The 14,909-nt window shown below is 38.8% G+C and overlaps 1 protein-coding gene across 1 annotated transcript in view; it reads right to left on the bottom strand.

The window, feature by feature from the left end:
• Positions 1-265: 265 nt before the first annotated feature.
• The window catches only part of UFL1 (UFM1 specific ligase 1), a 329,946-nt gene continuing 315,302 nt past the window's right edge, over positions 266-14,909 (bottom strand). Inside the window, exons 17-19 of the mRNA XM_069235525.1 lie at positions 11,887-11,972; positions 2,776-2,956; positions 266-500 (exon numbers count right to left, since the gene is read on the bottom strand). Of these exons, the coding sequence (XP_069091626.1) occupies positions 282-500; positions 2,776-2,956; positions 11,887-11,972 (486 nt within the window). The 3' untranslated portion in view covers positions 266-281. The remainder of the gene's footprint in view (positions 501-2,775; positions 2,957-11,886; positions 11,973-14,909) is intronic.

Below are 14,909 nucleotides of genomic sequence, written 5' to 3'. Positions count from 1 at the left end.
AATTATTCCTTAATAGATGAACAGGTGGGATTCTCGAGTATTCCATTATACAGAGAAAGCAGAACTAGGATTGACTTTGTTCATATTAAAACTATATTTATGAGTCTTCCATGATGCATTATTTTTAATTTGATTTTTATTAACGTAAGTGAAGGTGATAGACTTAATTACAGCTGCAGATTACTTATTCTAAGAGATTGAGTACTACGCACCCACCTCCAGTTTCCCAAACATCCAATAACGAAATCAGAACTCAACAACAGGATAAAAAAAATATATATTTATTCTTCAGTCAAAGAAGATTTTCTGGGTTTGAGGACCAGATCCTTAATGGAAGAAGAAAGCTCTTGTAACTCTTTTTTTACAGTCTCTGCCCCATCGTCATTCTTCTCAGCGTCGTTTTCTGCAGTGTCTTCATCAACCTCACCCATCTTCATATGTTGTCCTTTTAGCTGAGTCACAACAAGGGCTTGAAATTTCAACAAAAGGTTGTGCTGATCCTAAAAACAAAAGGCAAATATAAGCTGCGGCTAGATTTAAAAACAACTAATAACAGTAAACTTATGTTAGCAGACAGTTAACAAAATGGGCATATTAACTACCATATGCAGGTTGGAAAAAAACGAATTTGAGTTTGAAATTAAGTCACTGTTAGAAATAAGGCAACAAAATGTATTCAGACAAATATCCCATCCTTGCAGTGAGGGAAGGTTATTGGCTTGTGAATACGTTTTTGAAAGTATAAAGCAATTGTACAGAGAAATCATTTAAGATAGCAACATCACTAAATGTACATACTGAAAGTCGTTGTACAATTTACAATTCTCAAACCTAAACATTCAGTAGTGATGGCAAAACATCAGATATGAAGCAGAAGCAGGATGCCGGTGTGGCTAACACTTTATATGTGAGTATTACCTCTAAATAACAATAGTGGGTAGCAGTAAATACACATTTAAAACCAGTAGGAAAGCTCTGATATGGCAGGAAGAATAATAATTGTTTATTCCTTCTGTAGTCAAATGCACATAACGGTTTAAGTGGGTCCTTTATTTGGTACGGAATTTGCTTTTGTTGTTCTATGTCCCTTGCCACACCATCTACCAGCGATTCAAATTTTCCTTGAACTATGGCATCTTCTTAACTACTGTCATAATTGACTTTTTTCCCCACCACTGCTGATTACGAACGTCAATGCATTTCTAAACCACCCACTGACAAACTCGCCCCGCTCGAGATGCTGAACACATACGCTGTGTAGAACAATTCCTTTCTAGAGTTCAAGTTTTTTAATTACTGTTCAGTTGGGCAGTTAAACTTTAGACTTGTTTAGGTGTGAACGCAAGTGCATTTCAATATTTCACCTGGAAATGTTTTATTTAGGCTTTAAAAGGACAAAATAATATTTTTCTTCAATTTGGAATGCTCCTTTAAGTAAAGAAAATTCTTAAATAGATAGGACTTTATAATAATTATTGATAGTACAGAACTTTAACCAAAGTTGTGTGTGATATTGTTAGCTCCAGGATTTAGACAAAGCTGGAAGTTGTGTGTGATATTGTTAGCTCCAGGATTTAGACAAAGCTGGCTCAGTGATTCTTATCCAACCTAAAAACAGACAGTGACTCTAAACGTATCACACCACACATTATCACTAGTTCTACAGCAAACTAAATGGAGACAATTTAGTGGAATGAAAAGAAGATGTATGGAGGAAGGCTGATACATTACACTATCTATTCAGGAAAAATAAGTGAAAATGTGAAGCTACTATTGGTTTATTGGCCGCTAATACCATTCCTGAAATATATTATATCAGATGTTATCATTATTTTATTCATAAAACAGCCAGCTCAGGCTGTAGGCCTAAGGTCCAACAAAGTCTTCATGTGGCAGATCCAACATTGTTCAAGGTAACTTGTGTTTCCATTTCTCTGGATAGACCACTATTTTCAATCATTGTAGAGCTGAAGAACAATACTCATGGTAGCTTTTAAAGGGCCATGATGCTGCACGAGAAAAGGTTTGTGAATAGACTTCAATGAAAAATATTCCTTCATTAGGCAGCCTATGTATTCAAATTAAACAATGCCAAACATATATGTGGTTTTAAGTAAGCAGCCTGGGTAGCTGGGAGTTAACTTTCTTACTACCAAGTTGACTGGTCTTCTGAGAAGCTTCACCATTGCTAGGCAACTAATCTTAATAATGTGCTAAGTTTGTTGTTCAGTTTTGTGCAACGAGTCAGAGATTAACTTCTGTAAGAACTGAAGGCCCCTCTGAGATTTCTGGTGCCTTAGTCAACGTCCCCACTTGTCATGTTAGGTCTTAGTTCTCTAGCTATTTGGTGAGGCCAGAGAGAAAAATTGAGAGAAATAGAAAAAAAAACAAATGAAAACTACAGCTTCAAACTTTGATGAATGGACCCAAAATACTTCACCACCTAACAGGCTTTGTTCTACAATGGTTTCCTGTAACAGGAGAGTCCAAGAATAGAACATTTAAGTGTCAAACAAAAATACCGAATCCAAAATAATTATATTGAACTAATTAGCACACTTAGGCAGGAGGGCATTAAGTAATTTGTGGGAAACTTTGTATCCAACAGACACACATTACTTTTTCATAACTATAGAATAAGAGTTAGGTCTTTTTAAAACAGACCTCGAGGGAAGCATTTGGCTATATTTATAAAATATGCAGAGCGGTGGTCTTAACACATTTTAAAGTAACTCAGTAAGACAAAATTTCAGCACAGTTTTAAAAAAACAATACCTCTGGAATCTTTTTGTGGAGGAATGCAATAATTTGTGGTACACATCTTCCTGGGGCATGAAGCATGCAATGCGTAGACAACTGGAATAAAAGGACTGACGTCAAGTGTAAAATAAGGGCTGGATCTTCTGTGTTTTTCAACTGTTCAATTAGAGCCTGCCGGTGCTGGAATACTACTTGCCTGCAAACACAAACAGGATAAAGTAAACAATACATCTGGGAAATAGGAAAAAGAAACAGATTTGATGGACTGTACTACGAATTCTTAAACGATTTGCACAAGTTTGCAGTAATGTTTAATCAAATGCACGTAAAGTGAAATGCTTCCGATACCCACTTGCGCATAACCCAAACATGTTAACATATAGAGAATATTGGGATTGCTCATGAGGATCAGCAAACTACTCACTATTATCAGGAAAGTTATGCTTCGGTCAAATAAAAGTAGACTAGCCCCAGCAAGCAAATTCAGGATAGAAAGAAGAACACAAAAGTGGTAAGCACACAGTGATGTGGAAGAAAAGGATGCTGCCAATCACAGCTACACAGCAGATCACATAACAAACTGAATTATCTCCAAGTGCAAATTTCAAATGCTACTATTGTCAAACTTGTTGATTCTCATTTTTTGACCAGGGATGCCTGGTCCCATCAAAATTTAAAGAAGTGACTAACACAGTGCACACACATCTATCTGGTCGAAGGAAAAACAACTGGCAAAACTATTAGGAACATGTACTATTTTTAGTCCGATCAGCATTTTAAGGAGCTATTTTCAAGCACGGAAAAACAAGCATATTTATGGTGCAAATAAAGTTTAAAAAAGTTACTTTTAAAGACTGGAAGCCCCATCACAAAGTGACAGTTGGGGATCAACTGGGGTACAGTGAACTCTCTAAGTGAAACTTAGCTGTGTGTGGAATGATGTACTTTAGCCTTTCAAACTCAATTTAATTATGAAGTATCTACTTGCATCCGTAGATATTTGTTGATGATGTTGATATGAAAAATTATGGGAACTGTGGAGGAAAAATGATTTTTATTTAGGTGGGGGGTTGACCCCCCCTCCCTCAATTGTATCAGGGTGAACCATCTAAGTCATTAAATTAACATGAACTAAGCCCCCAGGTAGATAAGGCACAGGGCTGACTATCTTTACTTTGGGCAATGTGTAAAGTAGTTATGCAGTGCCAAAACAATAATAAAGTTGAAGTGTAAAACAACAAAAATCTCAAACTGAATTAGCCAAATAAAATCAAATTAAAAAAAACAACACAAAATGACAAAAATCCAAAAAGGGTAACTGGAAATATGATTTTTCAAGCAAAGAAGCATTAAGAAGCTAATGATCGCCAACGGTTGGGGTAGACAAGAACCTATGTGCTCTTTGGATTGACTACATGTGAGCGCGGGTGGGATACACAAACCAGGCTCATCTTGGTCAAAGATTTGACCTTCTTCTTTAGTCCTTTAAATCCCCAAACCTCCACAGGACCACACTTATAATGCCCTCAAGACCTCAGGGTTGGCATTCAGAGACTCACAGGGTGTCAGGAAGAAGCCAAATAGCAGGGTCCAGTCAAACCCAGTTGCCATTGGTCAGTCTGGCAGTAGCAAAAAATCCAATCCTGTAGTTTGTTCGGACCCCGTAGCTTTAATAAGGGTTCACATTATGACCCATGAAGTCCACGTTGTTCTCTGGGGTACAAGAGAGAGCAGGCCCAGTTCTTTCGGGCCTCTTCTCAGGTTGCAGATTGTAGTTTCAGTCCTTTTCTGTTCTTCTTCAGGTCCAGGAATACTCTGAAGCGAGTACCTGGAAGTGCCACATTTATGCCTGGCACAAGCTAGTGGGTACAAATGACTTCTGGGCATGCCCTAATGAGGTAAACGTTTACAGGGGTCAACACTACTCACTTTGGGGATTTTTAAGATGGTGTTTAAGTCTTTGGCCACACTAAACCTTGGCTCCGAGGGTAGGGGAGTGTACTATGGTAATCCTAGTGTCCTACCACATCTAACACTAATATCCAGTTTAGGGTGGCCACTGCCCCACTCCCCTTCAAATGAACCCAGAGACAGAAGCCTGGTAGAACAAAGCAGGGTTTTCCAGCTATCAGAGAATAGATACACACAAATTGTTTCAGCATCCTTTTTCTGCTCCTTTCATGTGCACCCTCAGTGTTTCATGTAAAAATCCAAGAGGTCTGTCAAGCTGGATTTGACATTCAAGCAGGATTTGACACTGTACTGTCAAAAAGGATGCTCACAGCCCCACCCTGCATATTCTTCTAGGTTCAGAGGAGTCAGCTCTACCTATTCATGCCAGCCTATTGTTTGATCCTGGGAGGCACTTCACACATTTTTCGCACCTATTCAAGTGCTAATTACTGGCTAGCAGAAGTCGGAAAGCAAATGCAAATTTACCCCTGAGGATCTTCAAGCAGGGGAAGGGTACCTTTGTAAAAGTTACTTTTCCTTAATATTAATTAAAAAATTGATTTAACAATTGAATTGGATTTCTAATAATTATTAAAAGTAGCTGTTTATTATTATGTGCTAGCCCCAGATACGGTATTAAGAAGACAGCTAGGCCTACCACAGTAAAAATAGCTTTTGGGTGCTAGTCACAGTAAGGAAATGTTAACATTGAATTTCTATATGCTGTACTTTTGCATACCATGCACTCTGCCTACATAGGAGTGACTTAATAATATTTAAAAGGGAGGTTTTTGCAACTGAGTGGAGCACCCGAATAGTAGGCTATGTTGGCATAATCTTGGCATGAAACAACTCAACAAAAGTAACACTGTTTCCTCTTAGCACTCTTAAGATATGTTAGTGAGATGCACCTTAAAGAGGTTATATACACAGAGGGGAGACAAGCTGCTTAACTCTTCTGGTCTGGTAAGACATTCATGGCACAACATTTTAACTACCAAAAATGCCTGCAAGACTGGTTTAACTTTAGAGGGTTGTCCACTGAAGTGGAATCATTAGCAAGATCGTGGCATCAGTAAACATTTAAGGTGGGAAGACAGCCCAGAATTTAGAAAAAAAAGAAAAGTTACCGGTAATGCCTTTTCCCCCAAATTACCTGACATAATTAGAAATATGATCCTCCTCTCAATTACAGTGTCTTTCTCATGGAAGCAGATGGACATGCTCATGCTCTCCTCCAGTTCCAACCTTCCCCCACTACGGGCTTCTGGGTGATGGTCAACCTTGTGGCTGTTTATTTCTTCCTGTTTGGGTCTGAGGTTTGGGTTTCCGGGGTTAATTACCTCTTCGGAGAGTTGCCCACTGAACAGGAATTATTAACAAGATCCTGGAAGTAAACAATTAAATCCCTCTTTGCACATGGTACATTGTTTTATCACAACACCTGGGCCTGGGGTGATTGAGCCCAGGGTGGAGTGTAGTGGTGGGGGACGGGGGTTGTTAGCATGGATGATGTATCCCCTTGAGTGTAAGGGGCAAGCAGAGCAACCAGAGCAAGTTATGAAGAAGGCAAAGTACAAGCACTGAGGGGGAGAAGACAGCACCAGTGTGACTCATCGCTTTAGACCTTAAACGAGTGACTGAGGCAAGTGAGTATTGTTATTCTTCACAAAGTGGCTGCTTCCTATGGTTTAAGATGAGCACCACTGTGGGCTGGATGAAGTCCATGATGAAAGTTGCCTGACATGGTGGAATGGCGGACCAAGGATTTGAGGGGATCACTCCACCTTGATATTTATCTGTGAGCTCACCTGAACTTTTTTCTCATTCTATAAACATGTCTCAGACCTGCCACTGCAGTGTCTGTATGGGCAGTTTTTCAACTACCAGTTTGACCTGGCAAGCCCAAACCTTCCCTTTTACTGCATGTAAGTCACCCCTACGGTAGGCCCAAGGCAGCCCCATGGGCAGGGTGCAGTATATTTCAAAGGTAGGACATGTATTAGTGTGTTTTACACATCCTGACAGTGAAATACTGCTACATTCAGTTTTCACTATCGCAAGGCTTTTCTCTCCCATATGGTAACATGGGGATTGCCTTGAAGTATCTTAAGTGCAGTTTCCCCTTGGGAGCAGATAGAGATTGGGAGTTTGGGGTCCCTGAATTTACAATTTAAAAATACATCTTTGGTAAAGTTTGTTTTTAGATTGTAAGTTTTAAAACTGCACTTTCAGAAAGTGGGCATCTTGCTTAGCCATTCTGTGCCTCTGCCTGGCTGTGGAACGCACGTCTTGGTCAGACTGACAGTTGGGCTGTTTGTGAATTCACTGTAGACAGTCACACAAAGTGAGTTGAGGTGTGTCCTGCATATCTTGAGGAGTCCTTCTGGGCTAGAGTGGAGGGAGGAGCAGACACTTGTACCTGAACAGGGATGTGCCTGTCCCTGCACAAAGCAGACTCCTACCCCCTAGAGTGTGTCTGGGGCCAGGACACCGAGAGGCAGCGCTAGTCCGGCAGGAAAAGAATCCATGCAGCGCCTGTCCAGTGTGAAAATAATCTACACATCGCTTGCTTTTCTGACACATCACCTCCCTTGCGGCCCGCATCATCTTTGTTTTGAGCCATTCAAGCTACTGTGTGTTATAAAGATACAACACTGATTTTTCAGTATTAAGACATTTAAACCTTTGAAAAGTGATAACTTTGTGTTTGTTGGATTTTTGTTGTTTTGGTCTTGTTTTACTCAGATAAATATTGGCTATTTTTCTAAGCTGGTGTTGAATACTTTTGTGGTGTTGTTACTGTATGTGTGTACAAATACTTTACACATTGCCCTTGAGAAAAGCCTGACTGCTTGTGCCAAGCTAGCAGGGCGGTGAGCAGGGGTTATCTTAGGTGTGTGACTTCCTTACCCTGACTAGAGTGAGGGTCATCTCCTAGGACAGGGTATAAACTGACTGCCAACTACAGACCCCATTCTAACACTAACCAATCATAAATTTAAGTTCACTTCAACTACTCCTGTGAGGTGCAATTACAGAGAAAGGTGGTGGATATATATATATATATATATATATATATATATATATATATATATATATATATATATATATATATATGTATATATATATATGTATATATATATATAAATATTTAGCAAGTTTGTTTTGTGCAATAATAAGTAGTACTCCCATACTAAGAACATCCTGTTGCAGTAAACTGGGTTCTAACCCTATATTTATAAATGTTCGCATTGCTGGGATGATTAAAGAAAGATCCTTGACCATTAAACGCATAGCCTGTATCCAAACTGTTACCGACAATTGACTGGCATTTTGTTATCATGCCTATAGGTAAATCCTAGTCTTTGAATCATATTTGGATAGTATTCACCCGGAAGCTCAAAACATATTGAATATTAGGTTTTGGCCTGCTAGACTGCCAACAAGCCTCAATGAGGATGTGGATGGCTACTGCGATTGCAAAATGGAGGTTGACAGTTTTGCATTTTATGCTATTTTGTTCTAACTGTTATATTGCTCATTTAAATGACTAGTGTTCCTCTTTAAAAAAAAACAAGCTGTAACTAGAGAAATGTGCAAATCATACCCTAACATTATACGACCGATTATGCTTTAATATATTCTTCGGTGGCATCATATGTCTGGTCTGCCTGGCTGATTAACTTTAAGGCGAACAATGGGCAATAGTCTAACATGTTATATATCACAGTCTTATTTAGTGGTTTTATGCTGCTTTTTCACAAATTGTATTTAACATTGTTTATACATTACTGTAATATGTTGCTATGGCTCTCAGGTGACAACAAGGAAGATTCATTTTTTTCTTTTTTTGTCAGGTTCTGTAATAACTGAGTTTGGTTCCAGGATCAAAGCTGTGTGTCTTGGATAGAAAGCACTTGCTTGCAAATAATTACAGACTCACAGACTGAAGTAGTTATTTTGCTCTGCTTGAATTCCTTTAAACACTGCTGTGGCAGTTTTCTGGAGCACATGGGATGTATGGGCAGCTAGGCAATCCTTGTGACAAGTACTGCTGTTGTACTTGGAAAATGAGGAAACTAGATACTACTAAAAGCCCACTGAACTGCCAATCTCCTTCTTGGGCTTTGACCTTCAGGGCATACCAAAGTCAAACAATCAAGGCATAGAGAGTGGTGTGGATTACAGCGCCTAGTTCAGCTAGCATATGACTCGCTCACAATAAGTGTGCTGTCCAAGTCGTGTTATTCTTTGAAAAAAATATAAGGTTTTATTAACATTAAGATGATATGCTTAGTAACCTGAAGATGTTTTATGCATAAATAATACTTCAATAACATATTTCGTTACTGTTACCTGGTAAAAACTTAAGCAATTGTATCTCTTCCATGGCATTGCAGAAAACATGTAACCTTGTAAAACCAAGTCAAAATACCTTTGCTTCAGACAGTAAACAAGCACTAGCATAGCCAATAGGTCGTGCTTTTGGGACCTCATAAGTGTTTAACTATGCATCACATTATCCTGGGTGCTGTACTGCTTTAAGTGCGGCATTATGCACAAGTTACAGTAATTAATTAATTTGCGATACCCGATTAGACTTGCTCCATCTTTGTAGACCTTGTCCAGCATAGGGAATTTGTTTATTGACACTTAAAAGTATTTTTCTAAATAATGACAGCAATTTGAAGGCATGTTTTGATTTAGTTCAGGCAGTTTTATTTATTTATTTTTTTAATTCATCGTGCCAGGATGTTTTATGTTATATTTAAATTTTTTTTAATGTCTATTTCACTGATTATATCTACCTGTGCATTGAAGCTACCTGGTGGTGATTTTCAGCACATTACAAATACAGCAAGAATGTATTTAATAGATGCAGTTATTAATTATAGATATCCTATTGTTTCATAGGCCCTTCAAACATACATGTAAAAAATTCCAGAGAACAATAACCATTTACGTTAAGTGACTACTTAACCACTAGTTAAAGTGTCTACTCAACATTAGAAAATGAAATATATGGCACATTCAATTGTTTCGTGAAACCATCAGTGGGAGAGACATGAACTATGTCCAGTAAATGACAAATACTTTACTGCAAGCTTCCGCCGTAAAAGTGCTAGCAGCCTCAGGGTAGGCAGTGCGCTATTCTCTCATCCTTGCAGCGTGTTGTGCCTGGGCACGTTCTGTAGTTTAAATGCCAACCGCGGTTCAGAGACTCAGGGAGTCCAGATTACCGTTACAGAGTGAAACCCAAACCTTAAGGCGAATGGCTGAATTTTCCAAAGTACCTCCCCAGCTGCAGAGACTGCATACCTCGTGGTCCACTGCCATCCTCACACACTCCACAAATACAAAAACATAATAGTTCAATGCTCCACATACTAGAAGGTAAAAAAAACAAAGTGTTCCCACCTCCTTTAAAGGTTGCCACCAACACTCACCTCCCATGTTTTCTTGCTAGTAAAAATACGAAGCAGATACATTCTTATTAAGAGAAAGGGACCCTACTCGCCAGTCTTTATACCGAGTTAAACAGCCCAAGCAGGTGGGTTTTTGTAATATTAAAGCAGGGTGCACTACCAATCTAGCTAATATCCAATTACCCAACTAAGGAACAGAGAGAGGATGTGGCATAATATTTAGAGCTGCTGCTTTGGAACTGGGAAACCGATTTTGCGTCTTGTCGTTGGCTCTCCTCGTGCATAAAAAAAAAAAACTAGACAACGTAAGTGTAAATCCAAGGAGCAGTTCACTGAAAAAAATACAATGATATGAAACATGACGCATGACGTCGAGCCACATGGGCTCCAAAAGCGTATCAGGAATTAAAGTTTGTTTACTCACGCATACCTAGCTACATTCTGATTGGCAAATATCAGCTGAGCGTGTTTTACGGATACAAAACAAACCATTGCAGATACGGAGCAGAACATGAGCAGGAAACAAAACAAGCCCTAGGCAAAAGAAAAAAGTAGTGCGCCAACACTAACCTATATGGGCGATTCATGTTAAAGGGTCAGTCTCCAGGGCGGGAACAAAACAGCCAAATAGCGGGACAAAAGTAAATTTACTAAAGAAACCAAAGGAATGTTGAAAGGCAGGCCAAGGAGTGAATGAAAGAGATGGTCGTGGTGAAAGCTCACAGAAGTAGACTACAGCATGTTGAGAGGCAGCGCATGCGCGCTGCCTAGGCCCAACCTAAAAAGAAAAAATAGAACCATGTCCTGCCCACAATACAACCTCTCTTGTTTATAAATCTCCGCTCCGGAATGTGTATTATCCACGTTATTCTCTTGAATACCAAACAGATTCCTTATTGAACTATCCATTTGAATAACATTTTGCCTCTTGGAGATTATATGACAAATCCTTGAGCACTTTACTTGAAATCACATGTTGACTGTGTCTCTTATGCTAGAACCTCGCACTTTTCACTCAGAGCAAAAGAGACAGTGCATTTTCGTCTATCTTGTTCAAATTGATGTTAATGCTTCCGTAAAAATGTGTGCATTTAAATTGATTGTAATATATACAAAATGAAGCTAAAGACGCTCAGGAACCATTTTGGACTCCTTAGAGGCATTTGATATGTACCTCTTGGGACCATTTCTATATATTTCTATGTGCAAACATTATATGCATATATTTTGGAATACAGGTGTTGGACCATTAAGCTATCCTATTCTCTGAATCCTTTTAAAACGGATCCTCCCCAACCCCAGAGAAAGCTGTGCACTGCAATTCAGAAAAGCAAAAGGAACTTATTCACATTTCATTTTATGTTCTCCTTTGGTTTGATTTATAATTAGCTGACTTGTGTTGTTTGGATGACAACCTGTTTTCAGCGCCAGAGGTAAATACTTTTTGTCATAGCTCTATAGCATGCTCCTCCTATGATATTCACTATCTCCTTAGGCTTTAATGGTCAGTAGCTGCATGAGACTGAAAAAAACATAGGTTTCCTGGCTAAACAAGGTTTAAAGCGCATAGCATGGCAGTTTTTTTATGGTACTTTTATCAAAGAACATGCAAATTATGTTCTTATGGGCTACCATCAAATTACAGGTGACGGAATTAAAGAAAGAAAGCAAAAAAGCAAGCAACACAACTCTCAACTGACTTCATGCTAATCCTTATATTGCTGCTATAAACAATTTTCATTACCTTTCTTTTTTCTTGTCTCCTTTCTTCACCATTATGCTACAGGCATCTGCTGCAGAGTCCAGACATGAAATATAGTCTTCCAAACTCTATAAGGCAATGGCAATGCAGTGTACTGATTCTTTGTTGTTTACCAGTATATTAATTCAGTGACAATAAATATGTCATATTAAAAATGGCAACACTATCTAAAAATATCCATTAACGATAACTAGAAATGGTGGTAAAATACCACCCAGAAATATTACACTGAAGGCTTATAAAGTTTTACAGAGGTTAATTAACCTTCTCAACACAATCTTAAAGTGAATCATAAGAGACATTACAAGAAACATTTGGTTACATGTAAACATTGAACGCTATACGCATGGCAGATTACCAATAATCCCTCTTTAACTGTCACTAAAGCCAATGGGCACATTGCTTTCATAAGTAGGAAGGGACAATGACAAATCTTGCATCAAAAGATACCTGTTTTAGTCCCCTGGCATCACTAGAAATTCACACATAACAGAATGAATGATACACATGCTCTAATGTTTTGCCAAGATTGTTGACTTCCCGAAAAACATTAAGATGTTCAAATGGAAATCTAAGCAGGTTGCAGTTTGTAGATTTCTACACTTGCTCCTTCTAAAAATACCAAACACAAAATAAATCTACAAATAAATCCTTTCCTGCATTACCCAAAAAATAAGGATTTTTTGCAACTAACTAATCTACTTTGATCCACAATAAATTGTGAAAAATGGATGTGAAGAAAAATTGGTAAGGTTTGTTAGCACCCACAAAGTAACTATTTTGTTAGTACTGACCAAGTTCCATGAATCCTCGTCCTGCTGCTACAAGAGGTACACTCATACTTAAATCTGCACAGTCACTTTACACTTTATCTACAAGACTTAAATAGTGATAATCTGGTTCACAAGTAATTCACTAATAACTTGGGAAAAATACATTAATAGTAAGAATCTGTCAGGAACTCCTAAAGAATTCTTACACACAGCTCTAACTCTGTATGAGACTTTGTAGTTGGCAATTCTAGGATTCGAAATAACTATTAAGAATGAAAGGAATTATTTCAGGATTCAATAATCAAGACAGGGTAATACCATGTACGCTCTCAAAGTTTTGACATGGAGAGAAGTTAGCTATTTTCAGATGAGATGTCTGCACATTTAAACAACTTTTGTTCCCTGCCAAGGATTGTTATTCAATGTTAAAAGTCATAAAGAGTGTTCAGCAGTCTCTCACACTAACCCTGCAAACTTTGTCCACATATAAGACTATATCGCACATGTTTAAAACAAGTGCTGTGCCAGACATTGCTAGAAAAGTAATTCTTAGAGACAAAAATTTAGACAGGGAAAAAATTACTACATTTGCAACACTTGGTCATTTACTCATCCTAAATGAATGAATGAAAATATTCAAGTGTGACAATTACCCAGAAAAGGGGTGTCCTCGAGCTAAAAGGAGGAGCCATCATGCCATGTAAAAGATGGATTTTCAACAGTTTACTGAAATGATGATGGCTAGTCAAGTCACAAGGCCTGGAGGGAAGGGCATCCTAGAGTTTGGGAGTAATGACTCAAGGCACGGCCATCAAGTCTAGATCTGCAAAACCTTGAAGAGGTCATTAGGTTGGCACTACTTAAAAGGAGAGGTCTGGGCAGAGAGTAATAAGTGAAGTCCTATACCTGGGTGAGACACTACAGAGCACATGGCACAGATATTTTGATGATCATCGTATGTAAAACAGGAATGTCTATTAGGACCAGGGATAAAAGGGACTGGGGCATTTTACGTGCACTACAGTCTGTAGAAATGTAAGAAGGAAGACTGAAGTAGAGTTACAGTTGTCCAAATGAGAAGGAACAAGGGTCTGGACTATGTTTTATGAAAGTGAACTGGAAGAAAATGAATTATTTTTCCTGATCACTGAGAAAATACAGAAGAAAGATAAACATGACATATACATTTGGGCCTTCAAGATTAGCTACTTATTACAGATGATGCAAGGGCTGTCTGTTGAGGGCATTGGGTTGGGCAGTTGGATGTGGGGGGATAGAAGGGCAGAAGTTGGGGGATCAGGCTAAGGATGTGCCAAAAACATAATCTCCAATTCATGTGTTGAACATAGCAAGGTGCAGTCCATCCAGCCAGCATGCTTTGAACTGATTTTAGAAAATGGGCTTGTCCCTATCAAGGCAAATGGTTAAGTAGGTTTCACCTGAGTAACCATAACAAGTTGAATTACAGCATTAAAGCAGCTAATGAGGCAACATAGGTTGAAAAGAGTTGGACTCCGGGCAGAGTCCTGAAAGACTCAGCAGTGAAGTTTCTTGAAGATTGATCAAAACAGAGACAGGGACTCTGCTTGATGTTTATCTTTCAAGAACCAGTCTTAGACGGTTGAGTAGAATCATGCAAGACCATCGGTTGACGAGTGTTCAGCACTCTGTTGGACTCAATGAAAGCTGTGATCTGTTGTTTTACTAGACTTTTGATGTCTCTCGAAGGAAACCGCAAAAGAGCTTATTCTATTGTTGATCATTATTTTACGATCTAACGATATAAATTGAGCTTTTTCAGAAGGGACAGGATCACACCTTTATTCTAGTCCTTGGGAACTTCACTTGCCAATTGGATGGGGGTTGGAGGGGTGGGGGCAGAAGTTGGGAGGTCAGGCTAAGGATGTGCCAAAAACATCATCTCCAATTTGTATGTTGAACATAGTGAGGTGCAGTTCATCCAGCCTTATCCTTGGTAGAATAAGTGCAGAGCCGGGTGATTTCATTTTTCTTTACTCCATCTTTTGGTCACAGCAACTTCTTCAAAAAAACAAGATGCTCCGGGAGTATACTGAACGTATTTTTGCGAAACAAAAGGAATGTCAGTATTCAATGCATTAGAGATCTAGTGTTCAAGGTTGCGGCAAAGCAAGACATGTCATTCTCATTAGAAGGAGCAGATATAAGCAGTGTGATGCTTCCACAATGGGTGGGAAGTTTATCCCAGGAACT

Source organism: Pleurodeles waltl, chromosome 5 (assembly GCF_031143425.1).
Source record: "Pleurodeles waltl isolate 20211129_DDA chromosome 5, aPleWal1.hap1.20221129, whole genome shotgun sequence".
NCBI lineage: Eukaryota > Metazoa > Chordata > Amphibia > Caudata > Salamandridae > Pleurodeles > Pleurodeles waltl.
This window is presented reverse-complemented; position numbering and strand designations above follow the sequence as displayed.